The sequence below is a fragment of the Danio rerio genome, chromosome 4, assembly GCF_052040795.2.
Source record: "Danio rerio strain M-AB ecotype USA chromosome 4, GRCz13ab, whole genome shotgun sequence".
In the NCBI taxonomy this organism is placed as follows: Eukaryota; Metazoa; Chordata; class Actinopteri; order Cypriniformes; family Danionidae; genus Danio; species Danio rerio.
In genome coordinates this window covers 402,501-430,000 of record NC_141024.2, presented here as the reverse complement: position 1 = coordinate 430,000, position 27,500 = coordinate 402,501, and the positions used below count along the sequence as shown (strand labels likewise).

At 37.5% G+C, this 27,500-nt stretch overlaps 2 protein-coding genes across 6 annotated transcripts in view; one reads left to right on the top strand and one right to left on the bottom strand.

Annotated features, from left to right (window-relative positions):
* LOC101882435 (chemokine-like protein TAFA-2) overlaps positions 1-21,442 on the bottom strand; it is a 24,351-nt gene extending 2,909 nt beyond the window's left edge. Inside the window, exons 1-5 of one of the 3 annotated variants that reach the window (XM_087247784.2) lie at positions 16,881-17,184; positions 12,412-12,515; positions 4,625-4,719; positions 1,548-1,700; positions 1,020-1,144 (exon numbers count right to left, since the gene is read on the bottom strand). In XM_087247784.2, coding sequence (XP_087103910.1) covers positions 1,020-1,144; positions 1,548-1,700; positions 4,625-4,718 — 372 coding nt within the window. In that variant the 5' untranslated portion in view covers position 4,719; positions 12,412-12,515; positions 16,881-17,184. Of the gene's footprint in view, positions 1-1,019; positions 1,145-1,547; positions 1,701-4,624; positions 4,720-12,411; positions 12,516-16,880; positions 17,185-21,392 lie in introns of those variants that run through there. The other 2 variants (XM_087247785.2, XM_087247783.2) reach the window with 2 other exon arrangements.
* Positions 20,367-27,500, top strand: part of etv6 (ETS variant transcription factor 6) — a 21,863-nt gene continuing 14,729 nt past the window's right edge. The window contains exons 1-3 of one of the 3 annotated variants that reach the window (XM_087245890.2): positions 20,367-20,677; positions 26,744-26,879; positions 26,996-27,122. Coding sequence is in view for 2 of the 3 variants with exons in the window: in XM_087245889.2 (XP_087102015.1) it covers positions 20,642-20,677; positions 26,993-27,122 (166 nt within the window). In the remaining variant the exon portion in view is untranslated. 3 annotated transcript variants of the gene reach the window in all.

Here is a 27,500-nt window from a genome sequence, read left to right as displayed (position 1 = left end):
CACATATATACACATGAGCGCACAAAAGAATGCATACAGAAACACACACAAGCACACACACACATTCACACATCACAGACACATACATATATATGCCCCCACACACACATTCTCTTACACACACCACACACACTATTGTTTCTAAAGCTTCATCTACTGCTGAGGAGGAAGTAAAGTGTCCCGCAGACAGATGGAGGACTCGTCCCGCCGCTGACCTTCAGCTCAAACTGACCCACATTCACACACACAGATCCCTCATCCACTCACTACACACACATTTACCACACACACACACACACACACACACACACACACACACACACATTCTGAATGAAGAAACTTCAGCTCATTACTGCACAGCAACTCTTAAAGATCCTGCAAGTGGGATCAGTTCATTGATACCTTTAGGCGACAGTGAAAAACTGCAAACTTTGTATGTTTATATCAGGTTTATGTGTGAATTCTGCCAGTTTTGGACACACTAGAAAATAGATATCCTTAAGACTAACATACTATTACTAATACAATTCTTATGCCAGCTTATAAGACCTTAAATGTTCTTGCAAACCCCACAATTGACACATCAACTCTTACTGGCACACAAGTGTCTTTATTTCACTTAAAGCAGGGGTGTCCAAACTCAGTCCTGGAGGGCCGGTGTCCTGGAGAGTTTAGCTCCAACCCTAATCAAACACACCTGAAGCAGCTGATCAAGCCCTTACTAGGTATACTAGAAACTTCCTGGCAGGTGTGTTGAAGCAAGATGGAGATAAACTCTCGAGGACACCGGCCCTCCAGGACTGAAGTTGGACACCCCTCACTTAAAACACACTTTTTAGCCAACTTTATAGTGATTTTGTGTTTTAATGTGATTTCTGTTCCTGTTATCAGTGCTTTGGTCTTTGTCTAGTCTTTTATGTGTGTATTCTTGCCTCTTTTTCTTCTGTGTGTACTCTTTTACACTTCACTGTTAATTGGGTGTATTTAAGAGCTGACTGGTGGTGCTTTCTTCATCATACCTTGGTGGTCTTGATCTTGTTTCCGGTGGCGCAGCTCCATCCTTTCAGATCCGGCAGAACTTTACACTCTTCACCATCCAGACACGGCTGCATCTGACACCACCACTTCTGCTGGACGATAGCAGCTGCGCACACACACACACACACACACACACACACACACACACACACACACACATGCAGACAGGTAAATATATCTCCAGCATCTAATGGTCAACATTCATTAATTGTGTTTGTTATAATCAGAATTGATAGAAGAAACACTTTGATTGGCATTCTCCCTTTGTACTTGTCATCAGAGGGGGAAAGCCCCACCCACCAATGACCCTCATTAGCATAAACAGCAGCCCTGAGTGAGAAGCAGCCATCTATTAGCCATTAGACACAACCATTTGTAGCTCCGCCCACTTTTAAAATCTCATTTGCATTTAAAGCGACAATCACCAAAGCGCCACAAATAGGATCAAAGCCTAAAAGGGTCAGTTTCAGTTTCACACACACTCTAGAGCATCTAGTGTTCACACGTACCGTCGACGCAGGACGGGGCGGCTCTGGTCGTTCCTGCCACCTGTCCCGGGAAGCAGGAGCACTTGACGGTCTGCGAACGCTCCTCGATCTTGTTCTTGTTGCAGCAGCGATGTAAAGACACGACCTCACAGGTGCCCGTCCGCACCTCAACAACTGCACACACACATTAACACATACTCAACAATGCACACTTATAAGCACACTTAATAGTGCACACACATACACACACAATGGGGGCCGGCATCCTGACTTTTATCCTACCCATCAGATTATGCTACCAACACTGTATTTGAATGATTCTGAGGTTAAGGTAAGGAGATATTAGAGCTTCATATCACACCACTCCTCAGTAGAATTACACTGGTAGTGAAATCTGATGTGTAGCATATTGCATCATCAAAATAAGCCACCTACTTTTTGAATGGAATGTCGGATAATCTGACAAGGTAGGAGAAATTGATAGAACACCGGGTCTTTTAAACATTCAATACACAGGGTTCAACAATATGGACTGCCCGATGGCCCGGGGTCAGTGTGAGAGACGCTTGGGACAGAAGACGGGATCATTACTGGCCCGATGGCAGCCACCTTTGATTAAATAATTTTGAACTTAAAAATACCTTCACATTTTCCATACTGCTCTTTTTGTTTTGTTAACACAGAAATTTGCTCATATATTTATTAACATCTTTAAATGTAATTTAAATACATTATTAATGCTTAAATAATTATAGACATTTTTTTACATGTTATTAAAAATATGTGGCCAAAAAATAGCTATTAAATTTAATTTTTTCTTTGGTGGGGTAAAAAGCTGAACCATTGTTCCAATCGGACCAGTAGAAGAAACCCTTAACGTTGAACCCTGATATATATCTGCAATAATTCCAATAATTCCACACCGTAACCCACTAAGTATTATTAATATTATCATTACACTATTATTATTATTATCATAGCTATTAAGACTACTCTCTTCCCCATACCCACTACATTATTTATTCATACCTTCATTTTCTTTTTGACCTAGTCTCTTTATTAATCCGCGGTTGCCACAGTGGAATGAACCGTCAACTTATCCAGCATATGTTTTACGCAGCGGATGCCCTTCCAGCTGCATCCCATCACTGGAAAACATCCATACACACCCCTATAGCGCATTTGTTTGGACTGTGGGGGAAAGCGGAGCACCCACGCCAACACGGGGAAAACGTGTAACGGAGGCCAGCGAGTAAGTGCTGTACAGGTAAACCTCACTCCTCTGCTTCCTTGTTAGACTCCCATGCGGAAGGTCGCTGGTCCGATCCCAGCTCGGAGCGGGTTGGGTGGTGCTGACACTGACAGGACTAGAACCAACGACCTTCTTGCTATGAGATGAACGTGCTACCCACTTCGCCACCGTGCAGCCCACTATTATTATTTTTAGCTATTACTTCTACTCTCTTCCACACCCCCACTATATTCATTATTAACGTTATTATTATTATCATTACCTATGTACCTGTTTAAAATACCGTATCTAAATATTTATATGCATTCATTGTATACAAAAATAAAATATAAATAAATGACTAAACAAATAAATAAAATGTAAATGGAAACAAACAAACAAAAGCATTAAATCAATGGTCTCAAACTGGATTCCTGGAGGGCCGCAGTTTAGCTCCAACAGCTCCAACTCACACCTGCTTAACAGTCTCTAGGAGTCTTGAACACCTTGATTAGTTGGATCAGCTGTGTTTGGATCAGCTGTGTTTGAGTTTGAGACCTATGCATTAAATGAAACAAACTAAAACTAAACTAAATGTGAACAGCCGAGTTATAATAGTAGAAATGAAAACTAACGTAAAAATGTAAGACTCTTATAACCTTGGTGGCTGAGCTGGTTATATTCTGACTCCAGCTGATTAATTATTTACACACTGTACTGTGCTGCTCTTTTAATTGCTGCTGACATTTCTGTGCTTGTATGTGTGTGTGTGTGTGTGTGTGTGTGTGTGTGTGTGGTAAACAGCTAATTAAGACTTTGTATACCACTCTCAAAGCTTTTCTAATTAAAAAGTGTGTGTGTGTTTGTGTGTGTGTGTGTGTGTGTGTGTGTGTGTGTTTCTGATACTGAAGATATCTGCTGGATCTTGGGTTATCGGTGAACAAGAAATAGAAAACAGGAAACACACTGCTGTCATTTGATTGGTTCATGTGATCAAACAGATGCTAATGAGAGCAGAGAATGAATGAATGAGTTCTTCCTCAGTGTCTTTGGTGTTGTTTTACTGGACGGATATCTAAAACGTTCATAAATCAGAGCTAATGATCTAAAACTATTGAAGAATGCAAGTTCAAAATAAAAATGCAATTATATCTATTGCCATAATAATATTTGCAATATTCATATCGCAGAAAATGGTGTTAGTTACATTAGTTGTTTGTGCTGCACGCATAGGTTCTTTATCCAAATCTGACCAATCAGATGAGGCCTTTCCTATCTTTAGCCCCGCCCCAGTAGGTGTTGTTGAGAAATATCAATAGTATCTGGATGATCCAAGCTGAGATTGAATGAGATGCAGTGTCAGACACAATGCACTCAATGGAGCTAGTCATGTCACTGTGAGGGGTGGGGTTAGGTGAGCTCATTAAAAAGCATTGCATGCAGCTCTGATTGCATCTGCACCAGGTTTGCATCTAGACCCCTCTCAGAAATGGTGCTGGTTATAAACACTGATGCAGAGGAAAATCACCACAGACAATCTCAATCTGGATTTATGTCGAGGTTCACACTCTTGTGGTGTTTTAAAGTCTAAATGTCTGCATCTTGGCATAGTTTTTTAGATTTAATTAGCTTCATTTCAGAGTGATCATTACATTTTTAAATTGGTGATTAAATTAAGTTTTGCATGTTAGGTATATCAAAGAAATATGGTATTTGGTAAATATCTTCTTAAAAAAAGATGGTTCATCACAACACTCAGCAGCAATATTGCATATTTTCTCAGCATCGTGCAGGACTAATAAAAACATCAAAATATTTATTTTTAATAAGAATATGGTGAAAAACATGTGAGGAGGAAGAAACTCACTGTGAAGCTCTGTGGAGTGAGCTGAAGATCTCAGGAGAAGCAGAAGCAGAAGAAGAGTCTGAGAGAGAAGCAGAAGAAGATCTCGGACACTCATCCTGCACACACACACACACACACACACACACACACACGGAGTCAATTAGTTGGACATCAGTAACTAACTTTATCAGTGGGTGTCGATGAAGAAAAATGTATTTTCGCATTTGTAGAGGTATGTACACACACACACACACACACACACACACACACTTCATTTAACATTTATTATTACTACAAGTAAACTTGAATTGAACACACACACGCATACACACATACACACACACTACATCGGACATGTATTACTACAAGTAAACTATAACTGAATTGTGCACATACACACATATGCACACACATGTTGGTATTTGTGATTTACGAGGACTCTCCCTCCATATTTCCCCCTTTTCAGCTTCTCTCTGGAGCTGACAGCATCCACAGATAACCAAATTTTTTTTTCCTTTTTTCTGATTCACTTAACAATTTTCACACTCCTTGTTCTCCTCTTCAATGGTGCAGTCTCACCCCCTTCAATTCACTCTGATAACTTATAAAAATAACTTATAATAATAAAAATTATGTTCAATATATTCAAACTTATTACTCTAAACACTCCCATTAACTTTCAATCATCCCACAGTTTCATTTTCACACCTTATACACTTTATCAGTATAGGTGAGGTTTTGTTTTTCCCCAATAATACAAGAATTAGAATAATAAAAATGTAAACAAATAAATAAAATTAAAACTCTCTAAAAACATCTAAAAAAATTGACTAAAAGGAAATCCACACCCATGAAAATATGCTCCAATTAAAAATATCAACATATGATTAAAATCTAACACTTGTAAAAATATGATTAGAATTGAAAATTGTAACAATATAATGTATAATATACAGCAAAAAGTGCTTATTATATGGTCCTAATCCAAACCAAACCCTCACAGCAAACCTGTGCACAATATTGAATATGAAAAATATGAGCATTTTAAGCATTTTAAATTAGAAGAACACAAGACATGTCCTCATAAACCACAACAATGTAGTAATACGCATGACACACACGTTTCCGTCCTTAAAAACCACACAAACCAGCACACATAACACACATCATTGAACATGTATCATTACAAGTAAACTTGAATTAAACTGAACACACACACACACACACACGAGTGGGTCTGGTTGTGATCATGTAAACGATCTCGCTCACACTGCTGGTAATTACTGGCAGCCCGCGGGATCATTTACACACAGATTATGAACTGATATTCACCTTCTATATTCCATTACGGAGATGCTGGATAGGCCAGCGCTTCTCTCCTCGTCCGCATTAGGATTGTGGTTGACAAACCAGAGTTATAGATCAGCCAAGACATCAACACACTACAGTCACACACACACACTATACACATATATAAAAACACACACCCAAAAATACACACATACTACACATAAACACTCTACACAGGCACACCTGCACTCATTCATACACACACACACACACACACACACACCTACAATCTCTATGGTAATACATTGTTAGCAGCACCAAATCCAGTCCCACACAGCTTCTGGTTTTAATTAAGGGAGTTTTTACCAGCTATGAAACTGTATTTGCAGTATTTTAGTTGCAGAATCACAATATAATGACCGAATTTACAGTAAAATTACAATATTGAGGTCATAAAGCTTTCAAAGTGCAACGATATTTGAAGTAAATGTGCAAATATGAACATGATTTATACGCAGCCGATTGTCCTTGTTTATTAAATCTGAGTGTGTCTTCTGTTCTCTGTGTCTGTGAATAAAGCAGACAAACACACGGAGGTGTAATGTTTACATAAACTATCAATTCTCCAAGGTGTGACCTGCTTCTTGACATCACGCATTAACATGCAGACCCTGAGCGCTATATTGAGCACTAACTCAGACAAACATTTCTCTTGATTTCATACTAATAAACGCTGTGTAATTGCTCTCAGGCATCTTCATGCAGTATCACCTTGGGACTGCGGTCAAATGACCTTATAAAAGTCTTTAATTCGAGCGCCGGAGGGAGGAACGCAGACGCGTTTTCTCATTAAGAACCTGTCAGAGAGGAGCGGGCCGTTTTTTTTAAATTGTGTTTTATTCTGAACGCTCTTCATGTTTAATTCAGGCCTTTGTGTTGTACTGCGGACCCTCAGGACATCTGCATAATTCATGCGCAGAATGGCCAGAACAAGAGAACACGCGTCACAAAAAACAGTTTGGACTACTGCAAACATTAATAAACTCTGATGCATCGGCCGGATGAATTATTAAAGGTAAAGTCTGGTTAGGAATGAGGCTGTGGTGCGAGGCTCATCTCGTTCATCTTCATTTGCATCTGAGACAGAATCGGGATTTTCTGAAGCTGTGTGGAGTGTGGAAAGCTGAAGATCTGCTCATGTTTCTCCAAAACCAAAGTGATCAGCAGAGCCATTATTGCAACCCAATCCTGCTGTTTGCACTGACAGAGAGAGGAGCTTCAGCTTTCATTACTGCTCCTCAGAGTGTCACTGCAGGGGGGCGACTGCTGAGGAGGTTTAAAGGAGACCCTATTATCACCCTTTATCCCAGATGTAAAGTAAGTCTCTGATGAGTGTGTGTGTGTGAGTGTGTGTGTGTGAGTGTGTTTGAGCTGTCGCTTTAAATGCAAATGAGATTTAAAAAGAAGGCGGAGCTACAAAAGGCTGTGCATCACCATAGCGACAGATGTAAAACAGCACTAGTGTTCTCAGAGTGAGTCAGGCCAGATGTTGTCAGTGTCTTGTCTTCTCCTCTCTTTTTCTTCTATGTTCTCCACCTCTTCTTCTGCATCTTTTTCCTCCTCTTCTCCTCCTCCACCACTTTTTCTTCTCTTCCACTTCTTTTTACCTCCTTCTCCTCGCTCCTCCTTTTCTCCTTCTCTTCTCCACTTTTGTCTTATCGTCTTCTCCTCATTTTCTTTTCCTCCTTTACTTCTTCTCTTCATCCTTTTCTTCTTGTCTATTTCTCCTCCTCATTTTCTCCTCCTCTTTTTTTCTCCTCATTTTCTCCTTCTTCTCCATCTTCCTCATCCACTTTTCCGGCTCCTCATCCTCTTCTCCTCCTCCTTTTCATCCTCCTCTACTTCTTATCATACGGTTTATCCTCCTCTTCTTCTCCTCATTTTCTTTTCCTCACTTTCTTCTTCTCCTCTTCTCCTGCTTGTTTTCTCCTTCTCCGTCTTTTCCTCTTTTTCTACTCATACTCTTCATCCTCATCTTCTCCTTTTCCTTTGTCTTTTTTCATCTTTTTCTCCTCCTCTTCTTCACCTCTTCCTTTTCATCCTTCTTTTTATCTTCTTCTTGTCCTCCTCATCTTCTCCTCATTTTATCTTCCTCCTCCTCTTTATCCTCCTCTTGGTTTTCTTCTCCTCTTCATCTTCTCCTCCTCCTCCTCGTTTTCTTCTTCTCCTCTTTATCTTCATCCTCCTCTTGGTTTTCTTCTCCTCTTCATCTTCTTCTCCTCCTCCTCGTTTTCTTCTTCTCTTTATCTTCATCCTCCTCTTGGTTTTCTTCTCTTCATCTTCTTCTCCTCCTTCTCGTTTTCTTCTTCTCCTCTTTATCTTCATCCTCTTCTTCCTATTCTTCCTCCACTTCTCCTCATACTCTTCACCCCCCTCTTCTTCATCTTCTCCTTTTTTCATCTTCTCTTCTTCTGCTCCTCCTCGTTTTCTCCTTCTCCTCCTATTTATCCTTCTCTTTTTTCTTTTCCTTTTTTATCTTCTTCTCCTCTTCATCCTTCTCCTCTTCTCTTATCGTCCTTTTCTTCTCCTTGTTTTATTTTCCTCCCCCTCTTGTCCTTCTCCTCATTTTCTCCTCCTCTTCTTCTCCTCATTTTATCTCCCTCCTCCTCCTCATTTTCTCCTTCTCCTCATCTTCTTCCCCTCCTCCTTGTTTTCTCCATCACCTCCTTTTCCTATTCTTCCTCTACTTCTCCTCATACTCTTCATCCTCATTTCCTTCTCCTCCTTTTTATTTCTTTTTTCATCTTCTTCTCTTCATCCTTCTCATTTTCTCCTTCTCCTCCTTTTCATCTTCTTCTCCTCCTTGTTTTCTCCTTCTCCTCCTTTTCCTACTCTTCCTCTACTTTATCCTCCTCTTTATCTCCTTCTCTTTCCTTTTTCATCTTCTTCTCTTCATCCTCCTCATTTTCCTCTTCTTCTCCTCCTCCTCATTTTCTCCTCCTCCTCGTTTTCACCTTCTCCTCCTCCTCTCCTGCTCTGCGGTCTCTGGTTCCAGTCTGGAGTTTCAATCAATGTGTGTGTTCTTCAGAGCGCCACCATTAGCTCTGCGCCCCACACACACTGATCAATGTCAATCTGCCTCTAATGCTGGCCTGTGTAATATGAACAGCCTATTTCTGATCTGCTTTTAATTGCTCTTTTTGTGATGGCAGCATCAATAATGAATACACTCCTGAAAAAATAAAAGCTAGCGACTGTTTTAAACGACAGCAGACGTTAGCGATCTTCACGATCACACACACATATGTTCATCAGGAGACTGACGGCGTTTCTCTTTTATCAGTGGAACTCAATATTGTGATGTATTGCATTCAAAAGCATGATATCATTTACGCACAGAGAGAATAAAAATATAAACGACAAAACAGACAATTTAAAGAAATGTTTATAAAAAGCAGACCAATTTAAAGACTTTAATTGAACATCAAAGTGTTTTAAAGGTGTTTTACAAGATACTTGAGTCTTAAAAAAAATTGTGTGAAATGATTTGAGGGAAGAATTTAATTACAATATTTCAAAACTACAATTAAAATGATGACATGTCTGCTCACTGCTTGTTTTGAAGTGTGCACAATTAGTTTGATCATATATTATCATGATAATAAATATTTAAAAAATGACCAATTATTAATATTTACTGTTTAATTAATGTGGAAAACTACATAATATTCCTATTATCATTGGCAAATATGATTTCTGAATAATATAAAAATCAGATATTACTCTTTTAATGAGTTATTAATTTGTTACTATTTAAAATGGTTACCTACAAAAAAGAGTCTTTGAGAAATCATAATAATGATTTATTAAAAATATATTAAATAAAACATGAGTTATTTAATATTACACAATAATTATTGTATATTCTTAACACCCCATATACATTCATATATTATCATAATAATAGATATTTATAAAAATAACATTTAATATTTACTGTTTAATTACTACATAATACTACTAAAACTACATATTCTTATTATCATTAGCAAATAAGATTTCTGAATATTACAAAAATCAAATATTACTCTATTAATGTGTTAATAATGTATTATTGCTATTTTTCAAAAGAGTATTGGAGAAATCCTGATAAATGTATTAATTTTTCTTCATCTTTGTCACTTTATTATTGAGAGATCTCCACAGCGGAATGAACCACCAACTATTCCAGCATATGTTTTACACAGCGGATGCCCTTTCAGCCGCAACCCAGTACTGGAAAACACCCAGAGGAAACCCACGCCACCACAGGGAGAACATGCAAACTCCACACAGAAATGCCAACTGACCAAGTCCAGACTCGAACCAGCGTCCTTCTTGCCGTGAGGCAACAGTGCTAACCACTGAGCCACGATTTTACCCTCATAATAAAATTTTTTTTTTTTTTATTAAATAATACATAATTATATAACAATGTAACATAATTATTGTACATTCTAAACACACCTTCTGCATTAAATTAGCTAAATTACAGCCAATTTGTGGAAGGTCTTGTATTTAGTTTGTTTCTCAGTGACAGCTGTGAGTGTCTGGCAGCAGAAACAGAGACGCTCTGCTTAAATACTTAAATCATCTTATTTGCAGACGGCGAGTGTTTACAGCTGCTGTTGTGTCTCGTCAGCAGTGTGTGTGGCTGTTAAAGACGGCGTCCCAGCATGCTTTGTGTTTTCATTACACCTCTGAGAGCTGAAGCTCCACTTCAATAACGAGCACACGCATGTGTGTAGACGCATCTGAACGCACTTACAGCTGATTTAACCATCTGAGATGAAGATAAACTGAGCCAGAAGCTTCTCTCAACACTGATACTGCTTCATATTAGAGCTGCACAATATATATATATATATATATATATATATATATATATATATATATAAATGATCCATATCATGATAATATGTGTATTACAAGACTATTCACTTATTTGCATTGCTTGTTTGTCTAAATTTAAATAATTAGATGGGGGTTACAGTGTTTATTTTACAGACTTATTTCTCTAGATATTATTTCTTATTCATTATATTATTATTTTAAACGACTAAAATGTCAGTAAAAGTCACTTTGTTAAACTGTAGAGTTGAATTTTCTCCATCAGAAGTGGACAAAGCAGAGATCAACATCCCATAATGCAATTCATCACCATAAATAAACCCAAAACACGGACACAGTGTGTGTTGAGGAGTTTCCTCCGTCTCTCAGCGTCTGCATGAACTTGTTCTGCACTGAAGTGTGATGAAGGTGTCAGAAACGCTGCTATTTTTAGATGCATGATGAGCGGCTCTGATTGGACGAGACCGTACAGGAAGTGATGCTGATTATGTAAGGACTTTAATTGAAGATTCATGTTAGACAATTAACATCAGACTGCACTGAAACTACAGCCAGCATTATTTATAAATTCATCTGTTTTCCAGCACAAATACACAGAGATAAATGAGTCCACCAGATCGCTCTTTTACATTCATATTTTCTCCAGGATTCATTCATTCATTTTCCTTCAGTTTAGTCCCTTATTATTAAGGTCACCACAGTGGAATGAACCACCAACTATTCCAGCATTTGTTTTAACAGTGGATGCTCTTTCAGCCGGAAGCCAATATTGGGAAACACCCATACACACTCGTTCACACACACACACTCATACACTACGGCCAGTGTAGTTGATCAGTTCCCCTATAGCGCATGTGTTTGGACTGTGGGGGAAACCGGAGCACCCGGAGGAAACCCACACCAACACGGGGAGAACATGCAAACTCCACACAGAAACACCAACTGACCCAACTGGGACTCGAACCAGTGACTTTCTTACTGTGAGGCCACAGTGCTAACCACTGAGACACTGTGCCACCTTTCTCCAGGATGCTTTACAGTATTATACTTGTCCATTAACATTAGATTAGGCAGTACCAAAGACACATCAGATCAACTAATCTGATTAAAAATACTGAAGATCACAGTCTAAAAATGACTCAACACAAATTATTAAACTTTCTAAGATCTAATATCAACCTGACCAACACTGTTTAAAAACCTGTTGCATATGATTTGATATATAACAGGTATATCAGGTAACAAGTAAAAACAAAGAGACGAACTGAATGAGATGTTGAAATGTTTAGGGCAAAATAGTTTTTTGTCATTAAAATTATCATTGCTGTGCGCAAAAAGTTGCACAAACGTCTCATGTTTCAAATGTGATACAAAATAAATATGAAAAATAATGGAAATGGAAAATTCTTTTATTTTATTTTGCTAGAAGGTTTAATGAACATCTCAATTCCAGAGAATTTTAATTTTCTGCCTATTTTGTGATATTTCAAGTCTTACATGGTTGATAAACCTGAAAAATCTCAATAAACATTATTTATCTAGAAAATATAGAATATAAATATAGAATATAGGTGACAGTGGTGTAGTGGTTAGTGTGTCGACACATGCATTCTGGTGCTCACGATGACCTGAGTTCGATTCTGCCTCAAAGTCCTATACCGATCCTTCCCCTCTCTCTGCTCCCAATGCTTTCCTGACAATTCTCTCCACTTTCCAAATAAAGGTAAAAACCCTGAAAAAAAATTATAAAAAATGTATAGAACTTATTGGAAATTTTGTAGTTTATCATTTGTTTTGCAATAACCGGTTTTAATTGAAATCTATTACTATTCCTAAACATGTTCAGTTAACAAGCTTTCATTTTCTGTTTAATAAATATGTTCTGCTTAAATGAATCAAAAAATATGATCTCTATTTACTGGGAAATTAATAAAAATATAAATTTTTACAATTTTTGTTTACATTATTGTTAATATAATTCAAACAGCCTCATGATCGCGTCTGCAACTTCATAACTCTGTTCATTCACAAACTGTATGTGCTGTGATAGTCTCTCTTTGTGTATTTTTGTGTGAACTATTTAATATATCCACATAGTTCTCCAAAATAATGTCCTGTGAGTTCTTTATAACGGCTGTGCGACCATACAGGAGGATCTAGCGAGGCTCAGTGGTGTATCTGCCAGAGAATGCAAAATAAACCTGCATATGAGCATCAGACACGCTCTGGCGGAGCTGTTCACTGTTCTTGTCAGCGATCTCCCAATAATATCCAGCAGCAAACTCAACCGCCATCAGATCCACACGCTTCAACATATTTATAGTGTTTTACTGTATTTTACATTTGTCTGTTCATTTGTAAATAGTAGATATTCAATAGTAGATATTCAATAATAGATAGTAGATATATATATATATATATATATATATATATATATATATATATATATATATATATATATATATATACACACACACACATATTTATTTATAGCTATAATAAATATATATAAATATTTAATATATATTATACAGTTTTAGTTTTATATATATATTTAGTTTTTTATATATATCCGATTTCCCCCACAGTCCAAACACATGTGCTATAGGGGAATTGATTAACTAAATTGTCTGTAGTGTATGAGTGTGTGTGTGAATGAAAGTGTATGGGTGTTTCCCAGTACTGTGAAGGGCATCCGCTGAGAAAAACATATGCTGGAATAGTTGGTGGTTCATTCCGCTGTGGCGACCCCTGATAAATAAGAAACTAAGTTGAAGGAAAATTAATTATTTTTCGCTGAAATAACCAAGCGCTGCTGCTCTCTATTTTCTGCTGAGCATCTGCTGGAGATTCACTCACAGTTGAGTCTGACACACACACACACACACACAGACAAAGGTCCAGATCTCCACACACACTGGTCTGTCCAGAGACACACACCAGTGCAGATTAATGCAGGACTCAAGGTGATGAGGACAGACAATAATAGCACACACACTCTCTCTCTCTTTCACACACACACACACACACACGCACAAACACACACACACACACACACACTTTCTTTCTATCTCACATACACACACACTCTTTTCCTCTCACTCACACACACACATTTTATATTTCTCACTCACACACACTGTATCACTCACAAAGAAACACACAAACTCACACTCTCACACACACACTAGGAAAGACTAGGAAATCACAGTAATCTATGGAAGTCTTCGTGCGTGTATGTGCGTGTGTGTGTGTGTATGTGAGTTCATTAGCACATTTCTGTGTGTGTGTGTCTATAATAACAGTTAACAGTGAGAAAAAGCAAGAAAGTGACTGTAACTCCAGCGTGTGAAGTGGAGACTGAGCAGTGTGTGTGTGTGTGTGTGTGTGTGTTCATTATTCACACTGCTCTGATTTAGTCTTGTATAATGTGTGTGTGCTGACTGCCAGTTTGCCGGTCAGAAATAAACCATCAGTTCAGTCGGCAAACTGTATTAAAGTCAGCATCAAACACATTCTCGTTCATTCAACATACAATTTAAAAGGTCAACCGCGGTGAGAAAACTACATTACCCATGATCCTTTGCAGAAAATACACCAATTGAAGAGTCACAGCCAATAGTAAATTTAGCTCCGCCCACTCCCATGAAGACGATATAATCTTGAGGCTCTTGAAATGTTTGATTAGTGCTGGGAAAAGATTATTACATCCAAAATAAAAGTTTGTTTTGACTTGTGTGTGTGTGTGTGTGTGTATTGTGGATATTTATTATGCATATATAAATACACGCATACATTTGAGAATGTTTTAACTTGATGTATTGAAAATTGAATTAAATTGAAATATTGATACATATTTTGATATTAAATAGATGTATATTTATCAAATTTCTTTCAACAAGCACATTAATATTTGAAAAGTTTTAGATTTAGGTTGATCGTGACTTTAATATTCAGGTCAGAATGTGTGTAATAATGAGCGAGGGAAGCTGTGTGTGTGTGTGTGTCTTTAGGTCAGCCACTGAACCTGTCATTCAGGCATTAGTTTCAGTAATATTTGCTAAAATATGAATGTGCTGGTGTGGATGGAGAGACAGACGGATGGAGACGATGTATTTGTGCCTCATTAATGTCATCTGGAATAAACCAGAGCACATGATGACCACCGACACTAAACTATCAACTCCAGCGGTGTACACCTGAGCGATGGATCAGCAGATAAAACACACCAGCAGAAGCACAATATTTACACTAATCCTTCAAAAATATGAGCAATTCCAGCATCAAGCATGTGACATTTGCAGTAAAACTTGAACTATAGGCTGCACACTATATTGTTCCAGCATTGATATCACAGTCACAGTCACTAGTTTTTAATATGCAATGTTGAGTCTGTTTTGTTCAGGGCAAGGTGATTGCTTATACTAATTCTGAAGTGAAATCTTTCAACTACGCCACTACCCTCATGCTTTGCACATTTGTTTTGGCATATTTTCAGAATTTCATTGCAAATTAAATCAGTACAGCTCCAAATAAGTGTTTGTTTTTGACAAGTTATAAGTGTCGCACTGAATGACAATGGAATATTCCACATATATTATCACATTTAGTCATTTGAAACATGGTGCTTGCATTTAATGTAATTCCTATTGTGTATGGAATTACTTTTGTCCATGTTATTTAATGCAGAAACAATAATCTAAACATTTATTCAATATATGAAGCAATAAATTATTGATTATTGGTTAAAAAGAGGAGTTGTAATAATCACTAAACCACACAATATGAATGATTATGGCTTTTAAAGAATATTTTTATACATTTATTATAAAATCTGCCAAATAAAATAGGCTAATTATATTTAATGAGTAAATTCAGTTTCACTGTGCTCAACTCAAAAAAATATTTCTGCTGCTTGTTTAAACTACTCATTTGTAATGAGCCGAAACAACACAATTCTTCAGTTTTTTTTTGACAACTTAAGTGTTTTATGTTGAAACTACTTAAAATTTGTTAAAACAATTATGCTAATCAATTTGTGGAAGGAATTGTGTGGATTGTGCATTCTTTACAGTGTAGTTTCCTCTAAATACATCCAGCTCTCCATTTAACATAATTAAACATAAATGTCTGCCTAGTCAGTGTTTTATCCTTCAGCTTTTCTTCATTTCCTCATCTTCCTCATGCGCCTGTGTTTTCCTTCTCTTCACACCATCAACAGAACATCTGTGTTTGAAGTAAAGCTCGCTGTGTTTCATCTGCGCTGTGTTTCAGGTGTGAAGGTGAGCTCAGCAAATGCACAATTATAATCAGCATCCTTTATCCATCAAATCAGCTCATCTGAAGTGCCATAGCAATGCTTCAAATAACTTGCTTGTGACATTAAAATGAGCACGGTATCGGTGACTTCTGCGATTTAGGAAGTTTCATTTGCTTCTCTCAATATTTACACACACACGCACGCACGCACGCAGAAAAAGAGATGAAATGATCAGCACTACTCCAGATTAATTGACATTAAACTAATGGAAACTCTAATAAGAAAACACTAGTAATCATGTTTGGAAACAAGATTCATTTTAAGTACTACAAGATATTGCTGTTATATTATTATTATTATTATTATTATTCAAAGTGCTGTAATGTTATCATAATAATCACATCATTATTATTTTAAAAAGAAAATATACAAGGTTTTCCCTCCAAACTGTTTTCTACAATTGTGTTTGTGCAGATTTAGTCTATTAATGGGCTCTAAATAGACAAGTTCACTATCGTAATACACAGCAAGTCCCTTAATAAATAATATTTATACACAGTATTTAAAATATTTTATAATGCTATACACTAAACAAACTAAATAAACCGCTTTACAGTGACAGCTAGGTATTACAAATGTTAGTGAATATTGACTGCATGTCTAAAACTAAACTGACAGTGCTGTCACTCACAAAAATAAATAAATATTATAAATATTGAGTTGAATTCAGTTTTTTTTTTTCTGATGAACCTGCTTTCTCACCTGTTCTGTTCGACGTGAGCGCGCGTCTGAATGAATCAGTCGTATAATAAGTGAATGAGATGATCATGATCATACCTGCAGCTCTGATTAACTCCTGATCAATCCATCCGATCAGCTCGATCAGTCCAGCGGGACTCGGGGGTTCATCGATCCGGTAATCGGTTCATTCAGCGGCGTTTCCACATGATTCAGGTCCGAGCGCGAGTTCGGCGCGTGCCCGTCACTAACCGTCATTAACGGTCGAGCACAGAATATTCCCGCGTTTCCTGTTTGAATAAAGTATGATGCTGATTATGAGCCGTAAATGTGAAAGGTGAAAAGAGAAAAGACGGAGAGACGAACAGATGCTGCTCTTCCCTGAGCTTCACACACACTGACTGACAGACTGAAACACACACACACATGCTCTCTCATTTTCTCTCTCTCTCTCTCTCTCTCTCTCTCTCAAACACACACACACACACACACACACACACACACACACACTAAAATGAAGGTACCATTCATGATATTCTCCATGATACTACCACAGGTCTCCAAAAGTTTATGTTTCTCTTAGCATATTGTGTTTATTTTCAAGTCATAGTTATGATTATTTAAATACACTAAAGTATTAGAACAATGATATTCAGTTTTAAGATTCCAGCAATCAAACCAAAACTACCTGGATGCTATCAAAACAGCAGGAAAGGAAACATTAAATGTACAAAACAATAAGTTTTGACCAACAGCCCACTACTAAACAGGCGAATATGATGGAAAACAGTTTGCATTAGGCCCATAGACAGCATAACAGCTATTTATTATAGAGTTATTACCTGGAATCTGCGCAACAAATCCGCACAGCTCGTTTAATGGCATGTTTTAATGTCAGCAATACTGCACACCATGCACAAACTCTGATAGACTGAATAAGTGTGTGTGTGTGTGGCGCCATCATGTGGACGGATTTGGTCCTGCATTAATCCATTCTTGGGTCATTGAAGCTATTTTAAAAATGCATAAAACATCCATATCTTGACTCACACTGCCGCCAAGTGGAGGAAACGTGGAAACACAAAAGCAGAGATTCATTTAATTTATTTATGAGGGTTTTTTTCGTCATGAATTAAAGAATCAACAAGATTTAAAGCAAGAATTAAAACAAAACTCAAATGCTGATTGTGAAAAAGGCCAGAAATGTGAGAAAACGAGTCAGATATGATTTTTAAAACCCTGCTTAAATGTGTTTTTCTTTTTAGATGAGAAATTATATTAGAATATATCATTGTGTGTATTTTACATGACTTTAATTAAACTATAAGAGCATACAGGCCCGTAGCCAGGGGGGTTCTGGTGGTTCAAAAGACCCACTGCTTACTGACAAAAGTCCAGAATTTGTCCCATATGTGAGCTCATTTGTCCTGTTTTGACTGCTGTCATCATAAAAGTTTAAATAATCCATCGAAAACCCATCAAATTAAAATTAATTAAATACAATTGTTGTTACCCGTGAATTTTTCAAATACCTTTTATTCAACAGAGGCTAAAAATGGTCAAACTCTACCTTATTGCTATTATTGTTATTTATTATCATTATTATGTATTATTATTATTATTATTATTATTATTATTATTATTATTAAAATAGCCCAGTTTTGAGTGTGGAAAGTTGAATGTGCTGGCCAGTTTGTTATTTATTATTGAATAATAAATGACAAAAGGCTTTTTTAATGTGAAATTGAATTTTATAGGATATTATAAATTTGCATTTTAAAAATATGTTGTTTTTTTTTTCATATTTCTTTATTCTAAATCTAGGAAATGTTTTTGGTACATCAACAAGTGTGGTTATGATGACCATCCAACAAGCTGATTCTGCTAAAATTAGTTTTTAAAATGTATTTAATGCTCATAATTGAATAGAAAATGGGGTGTATAACTGCAAAAATGTCTACTTTTTGAGAAAAAAGAATCACCCCTTTCACCAAGCTGGCCATACGGACCTGACATATGTTTAGAGAATAGCCAGTTTTATATGGAGTATGGCAGTGTGTGGAAACATGTGTTTTGCATAAATTAAGAAGTTAATACAAAAGCCATTTAAAGCAGACTGTTACCAAAGCATATATAGTTTTATATTCTAGTCTAAATTAACTTATTAATGACTTAGACTGGGAGAAAGTTTGCCCTTTGCCTTTTTTGTAACCAATAAAATAAGAGAAATTAACTTTTGAAAAATTCATTCATTAATGTCATTAAAAACATTGACTCTCTCTCTCTCTATTTATATTGTTTTATATAGGTGATATAAATATATAGGCATTTATATAGATGATATTATATGCTCTTATTAGTTAACATCTGGAAATGTGTCTGTATTTATTAAAGGAAAGAAACACTGACAGACAAAACTGCACTGTATATACAATCTTTACGTAATCGATGATATATATCTGTGTGTGTGTGTGTGTGTGTGTGTGTGTGTGTGTGTGTGTGTGACATGTCAGTACACAAATAATATACTGTATAATGACATAGGTATGACACAGGTTTTACAAGAAGGAGGTGAAATATGAGGACATTGACGTCCTCATTTCTTCAAAAGCTTCTAAATGACCCAGAGTGACTTCATTCAGGGAGTAAAGCTGTATTCAGTCTTCTGTGATGGTTGGGTTTAGGGCTCAGATGGGGTTGGGGCGATACAAAATACAGTTTGTGCAGAATAAAAACAATGGAACCCTATGCAATGTGCCCACAATTCATAAAAACACACGTGTGTGTGTGTGTGCGTTTGTGTGTGTGTGTGCGTGTGTGTGTGCGTGTCTGTGTGTGCGTGTGTTTTGTTTATTTTTTCCCTATGTTTATTTGATTTTGGCAAGTGTTATGTGTGTAATGTTTTCTGAATCTAAAGCATATAAATAAATAAAAATCACTCCTGTACAGTCATAAAAGTGCCCAGCAGATGGCGCACGGTCATCAAAACAACATTAGTTTGGAAATAAAGTCACTCTGTTGAAAAATATAGCTGTGTTATTTACCCAAACAACGAGAGCACGTGACCATATTGTTCTTCCACACTTATAAGCATTTCTCGCGTATGTGTTTACGTTCATTATTCGATGTTATAAACACTGAATTGGCGGTTGATAAACAAAAGCAATCAGACAAATAAACACATATATAAAACGCCATGCACTTCCCAGACGGATCTGACCGCAGATCAGCCGTTTGCTGACCACGATCCGCGATTTCCCTTTTAAAGGGACAGTTCACTCCAAATTAATTATACTGTAATCACTTACTCCAAACCTTTACGAGTTTCTTCTGTTCTGCGAGATTTCTTCTGTTCAACTCAAAATATGAAGAACACTGAAAACCTGTAACCATTGACTTCCATTGCCTTTCCTACTATGGAAGTGATTACAGGTTTTAATTTTTCCCCAAAATATAGAAAGAAATTAATAAATGTTTGGATCCAAAAATAATGATGAGTAAATACATTTTGCGGGGTGAACTATCTCTTTAAGGCGGCGCGCGCTGCCGGGAACTCACGTCACTCCGCCGCGGAGCGTCCAGATCAATGAGGTTCCGCCGCGGCTCCGCGAGCGTCGCTTCCCGGAAGGTGTTAACCATCGCGCTGCCGCAATGTAGCGCCAGTTTGCGCGTTTACTTTACAACAACGCGGACAAGTTGAAGTGTTGCGCGCGGGGCGAGGCCAATGGATGCGCGAGCGAGTTAAAATCGCCTGCGCGTCGCGAGGGGAACATTATCCAGGCGGACGCGCCGCTCATTTCGCGGAAGAATAAAAGGAGAGGAAAGTGGAAACACAATAACTTCCTGAATTTCAACGAGACATGTCCGATTCCCCCTCGCAGCAGCTCATTATTAAGGTAAATCTGCATTTTCTGTGTCGCGCGCGCTGTGTGAATGTGCTCGCGCGCGCGTGCGTCTCCGTCCTCGACGCGATCATCTGTTGCTGAGAGTTGATATTGATCAGGATCGGCTATTGATACTTCACGTGGGATCGATCGGTCGCTCGGTGTGATCACGGGGAAAAGTTGACGGCGAGTTTGAGCTGTAGTTTGCCTGTTTAGCTTACTCGTGTTGTCTATAGTTGTGTACTACCGAGGGTCAGATGAGCCGCCTTCATTAAACACTTAATAAATAAATAAATAAATAAATAAATAAATAAAGCAGATGCGTTTAAGTTCAATCCTCAAATCTGTTTATCCTGAAGAAGCTGATCTTCCTCTTCACACACTCTGTGGATGTTTGGGTTTTCCCTCATCAGTGTGCAGGGCTCACTCAGTGGACAACACTCGCTGCTTACTACAGTAAAGGGGATTTATAATGATAACAGTAGCTGGGCTAAACTTACTTGTTAATAAATAATGTCATATTTATATAATAAATAAACAGGGAATTCATATTAGCAGCCAACATGACAGTCAGGGTAAACACTTTCACACAGCCAGTTAAATAATGCTAATGTTGTGCTAAAGTCACTTACATGCGATTCAGACTGAATAATCAGAGTAGCTGTAAACAATATAAGAGTGTCACTGCTCACAAATGAAGGAATGAGTGAAAAAAAACCAACTTTACCTCAATATAAAAGTACCTGCAGAAGTGTTTATCAAGACAGTGTTAACAGTTAAAGGAGCAGACTATTAGTACTGTGTGTGTGTGTGTGTGTGTGTGTGTGTGTGTGTGTGTGTGTGTGTGTGTGTGTGTGTAAGATCTAGTTTTTGTGGTGTAAAAGGGATTTCCCCCCCACAAAGGTGACCCCAAAGACAACCCTTGCACCATAAATGTGTTCTGCATTCATGGAAATATAATCTTTTCTAATGTTTTGGTCATTTTAGAAAAAGACAGCAAACTTCAAAGTAAAGACACATCATTGTCTGGGTTTATTTTCTGCTGTTATAACAGTGCTCGGGTCAGTACACTGCAGGAATAATAATCGGACAGCGGCATGGGGACTTTGTGCGGGTCTCTGACCGATCATCACGGACATTGTCCAGTCTTTATTATTAGTGTGTGTTTGTGTGTGTGTGTGTGTGTGTGTGTGTGTGTGTGTGTGTGTGTGTGGTTATTGAGTAACAGAGGTGCGGAAATGGAGTTATCTGCTGATCTTTGAACACACTCGCTCTCGGTGTTTCCTTATGGCATCTTCATATCCTTCATTGTGTGTTGATGTCATGAAGCCTCTCACCTGGCCCGTTCTCACTGCGCATGGAGGAATGCAAATGCATATCTAAAGGTGACATACGAAGTCTCTAGAGTGTGTGTGAAGCTACAGCTCAAAGTAGCACGCAGATAACGTTCTCCAACTCTCTGGAACTGATCCTGTTTTCATCCAGATTGTGCTGTTTCACTAACACTCGCTTAATTCGAATGAGATTGTGCTCTTTTAGCAAGAAGGCGGAGCTACAAATGCGTGAGTCTATGTGGCTCCTGTCGCTGTTCATCTAGAACTCCACATCTATAATCCTCTTAGTCTATGCTGACATCATCTTCAGCAGCTCAAACACTCTAATGGATAATGCACAGACGGCTGCTTCTCACTCAGGGCTGCTGGTTATGCTAATGAGATGGAGACTCGTGGGCGGGGCTTTAACCCTCTGACACCTACAAAGGGAGAATGTCAATCAAAGTGTTTCATTCATCAAGTCTGATTCATGTTGAGCATTAGAGGCGGGAGATATTCACACACTGCTGGGTTTAAACCCCTTATAACAGTGATTTATGCATATTAGACGCCGTTTAACACTTTAAATACAACATCATCCTCTTTAGTTGTGTATGCGACTCTTCTGTAAATGGTGTTCACACTTGTCTGATTCAGTTTATTTCTATTTGGCTGATTTTTTTTTAACAGTGTGAACGCTGATCTGGAGTCTGATGTGCAGCAAAACTTCCAAACAAACAAACTGTTCCCGAAATAATTATCATTCAAGTGTGTTTACACTGTTTTGATTCGATTTAAATAAGGACTGTGAGTTTGAGCTTGCGTAAAAGTGCCGAGTTCTGTTGTGATCCAGATCAACAATCCAAGAGAGCTGTGTTTTATAACTGAGTGTGAACACCATTAGTGCTCTTAAGCTCCGCCCCTCAACCCCATTCATAAACATTTGTGAGCCACGCCCACATTTTAACAGCCAATCAACAAGTGAATTTAAGCACTTGATGCTGAGCCCATGATTCTGTGCTGAAAATCCACCAATCACATGCTGCATCTCGATCAATAATAACTAATTAATTATATATGATTTTAATAAAGGGTGGCTCAGTGGTTAGCACTTTGGCATTGCAGCAAGAAGGTCTCTGGTTCAAGTCTCAGTTGGTGTTTCTGTGTGGAGTTTGCATGTTCTCCCCGTGTTGGCGTGGGTTTCCTCCGGTTTCCCCCACAGTCCAAACACATGCGCTACAGGGGAATTGGTCAATTAAATTGTGCGTAGTGTGTGAAATGTATGTGTGTGTATGGGTGTTTCCAAGTACTGGGTTGCAGCTGGAAGGGTATCCACTGTGTGAAACATATGCTGGAATAGTTGGCGGTTCATTCCGCAGTGGTGACCTCTAGAATAGAGGCTAAGCTGATGAAAAATGAATGAATATGAATTAATTAAAAAATATTTGAAAGACTGTGCACCAAAACATGCGCCAGAATAACACATGTACAGCCTAAAGTTGTACTCGGTCAAAGATGCGCTTTAGTGTTTTAATCCTAACTACCTGTTTGGGATTTGCATGATTTGCCTAGAATATCCCAGGTGTTTTGGGCTAACGCTGGAAGCTCTGACAGTTGCAGATCCTCCAGACTTCAGACCTGTGTTTGTTCATGCGGCGGCTTGCAAATCAGCTCACAGTGTGTGTGTGTGTGTGTGTGTGTGTGTGTGTGTGTGTGTGTGTGTGTGTGTGTGATTTTTGCATGCTTTCATTTGCGCTGGACACTGAAAGCAGACGTGTTTGAGGAAGTTTCCAGAGAACCGCATTGTGTTTCCTGACTCTCAGTTTCAGCCTGGAAACAAACACAAGCGCGACTCTGGGGGGACGGTGAATTTCAGTTCTCAGTGTAAATGTTATCGGCAGAGAGGGACAGAAGTGAATCTCATCTGAAGAGCGTGACTTCATAGTATTATTACTACACATGAATCGAGACCTTTCAGTTTACTTCACTTTCTTTGCTTAAATTAAAAATAATAATAATAATAAAATAAAAATAAAATAAGTTAATTTTTAATATAATCATGACAAACTGTATACTGCTGGAGAGGTCAAACTCTTCTGAATATGTATTTTACCACTGCTTTTGTTTTGGAGAAGGATTAAAACACATTACACATTAGTTTACTGTAAATCTGATCCAATAATGCAATTCACAAGCCAAAATACAGAAACTGTTGATGGTTTTAGTGTGTAGTTTTCCTTCTATAAATAAATAAATGCAATGTATCACTGTTAACGCTCGCACCTTTGGATTTAAAGCCTCTAATTAAATGCTATATTTTTAACAAGTGGCAAACAGAATGGGGTCAGTGCTCAGAAAATCAACTTTTTGAAATTCAGCCAGAAATAAGAAGAAAATCTAACTTATTTTTAAACTCAAGATATGATAAGATTGTTTAGTGAAGATGCTGCATTGGACACACACATGACAGACTGTCACATGAACATTCACTCAAAGCAGAAGAACCACCAAAATGTCAATATTGCAAACTGTTAAACATATACTTGTGTCGTGCCCTATTTTTAATGTTATCAGACAATGTTTTTTTATCTGGAGAGACTTGAAATGGAGTATTTTTTAATGTGAATCCTTCTAAAATTGTACAAATTTGTATCAAAAGTAAACCTTAAAAACTGTTTTAGACTTTTATCTTTTATATTATCTTTATTATTTATGTATTTTTCCTTGTGTATTATTTATTGTTGCTGATGGCTTTTAATTGTTAGAATATTTTTATTTTGTTTTATTTTAACTACAAAAATAGTTGCGTTTATAAAATGTGGTAAACTTGATCACTTTTTTTGTCATGATGTAGCCAAAGAAGCTGAAACGGCAATAAGCTCAATTCTCTCTCTCTCTTCTCACTGTTAACGCTACAAATGCTATCATTTCTTAATCCTGAATGGTTTAAATGAGCATAAATTTGAAAAAAGCATTCAAATTTAAATATTTCACTTTATGATAATAATTATTTTTTTTGCTTTATATTTTGCTATATATATATATATATTATTATTATAGTTAACAAAAATGAACGAAAAAACGAAAACTAAAATTTTACATATTTGTCGTTAACTGAAATAAAATAAAAACTAACTGAAACTAACTAAAATTATAGCAAAAACCTCCTTCGTTTTCGTCTTTGTAAATGTATTTGATACATAATCTTACTGTAAACCGTTCAGAAATAAATCTAATCCGCGCTGCAGGTGTTTGACCTGTACGGCAGCTGAGTCTGTTCTCCTGTGGCCATTGAGCCAGTTCTCCTCCAGTCATCTTCGCTGTTGCTCCCACGACAGGTGGACAACTAGTATACATGACAGCAGCACGGTGAAGGCATTACAGGCACTTAAAACTATTACTTTAACACATTTGTGCCCAATAATGGGCTTTATTTCTGTATTGCGATCGCGAACAAATTTTTTTAACCGAATCTTCTAAGTGAACTGGTTGAATTAGTTCACTAAATCGAACTGAATCATTTGAAACGATTCGCATCTCCAGTAAGCACTGATCCACAAACTACTTTTTAACATGCCTAATACCCCCTCTGACTCTAAATAATCCAATATATACTCTTATTTAGTTATTAGAACAGTAACGTTACCCTGAGATCAGATTTGAGAAGCGGTGAACCGATAATACTGTGCATGCGTGATTCAGTGAACACAAACAGCACATGACAGCCTGCTGTGACTGAACTAAACTTGAACAACTGCAGCGCGAGTAAACCGAGAGCTTAATGAGAGGATCTGATGAATAACGTAAGCTTATTTCATAACAGAAAATCATAATGGAGTTAAAATAAGAGAATCCTGCTTCAGTCGGGCTGTAAAACTTTACTGTAAGACATTTTTCAGATCATGGTGATGTTTTAACTGACTGAAATGACTATTGCTGACTGCATAATGTTGCCATGTTGAGTTCAAACATCCGCATTAAAGATCTGAACTTCCCGTCACTGCTGTGTATCTGACCTCAGAGCAGCCTTGCACACATATTGTACTTAAGACTGTTGTCTTGTGGGCGGTTGTACTTGAGTTTGAGGATGGGTAGATGGTGTTGGTAGATGATGGTGTTCATGTGCTCTATGAATACAAGTTTCAGAAAAAAGTTTTTATTATACAGTATTTATTCTGTTGATTTTGAATCTTGCATCTAACAAATATCCTTATTTAAAAAACTAATACTAAAACTAATAAAAACTAAACTAAAATTAAATAATTTCAAAATATAGAAACTAGTAAAAAACTAGTAAATCTGAATTTTAAAACCAAAAGTCAAAAATGAAATGGAAACTAAAACTAATGAAAAATCCAAAACTGTTATAACCTTGATATATATATATATATATATATATATATATATATATATATATATATAATTTTTTAGTTTATTTTTATTTTTGAATAAAATGTCATCTGATGTTCCTATAATAGCTGTATTTGGAAAGATTTCAGTTTTTCTTTGCAGTGCATCTGCATAAATTATAACAAATTTCAAGCAATACTAAATAAATACACAGTGCTTTATGGTTTCTGGAGAGTCTAACAGTCTTCAAACACAGAAATTACTGTAAATCACACAGTCATCATTTGCATAAGTTATTTAAATATAATAATATCTATAATCTTTAATGAATAATCTAATCCTGCGATGTGACTATTGCTGATACACACACTGCTCATATGTGCTTCAGCCCTAATCTTGGATCATTTTAATGCAGAACTCAACATTATAGATGGACATATCGGTGCTGAAGCGGGGATATAGTGTGCTGCTCTACTGGAATCCTCATAGAGAGAACTGTGGATGTTCCTCAGTGTAGGTGACCTCTGCGTGACCTCTGACCTGTGTGCAGGGTCAGTGTCTTCATTGTGAGGACTCAATGAGTTTGTGTTGCTGTTTGCATTGGGTCTGATTGAGTGTGTGATGATATATAGCTCTCTGTGTGTGTGTGTGTGTGTGTGTTCAGCAGGAGAGGAGCGCGTTCAGCCCGTCCGCCAGTCCACTGCCAAACTCCACTTCCTCTCCCGGCCATGTGCCGCTCGCACCCAACACTGCCAGAACAGAAGAGGAGACCAGCAGACTGCCTGCACACCTGCGTGAGTCTCACACACACACACACACACACACACACACACACACACTAGCACACTTATTTACACACATATACAGCATACATAAACGTTCACACAATTATGTACACAGACATACACACGCACACACAGACACACACTTATTCACACACAGACATATAAATAAATATGCAAACACACAGAAATCTATACATGCCCACACACACACACACACACACAGATTCATGCACACATACATACACGCACATTCTAACACTCACACAAACATATACATACATGCACACACACATACACGCACATGCGCGCACACACCCTAGTGCTCTTATTCGCACACATATACACACGCCCATGTGCACACACGCATGCATACACACATACACATGT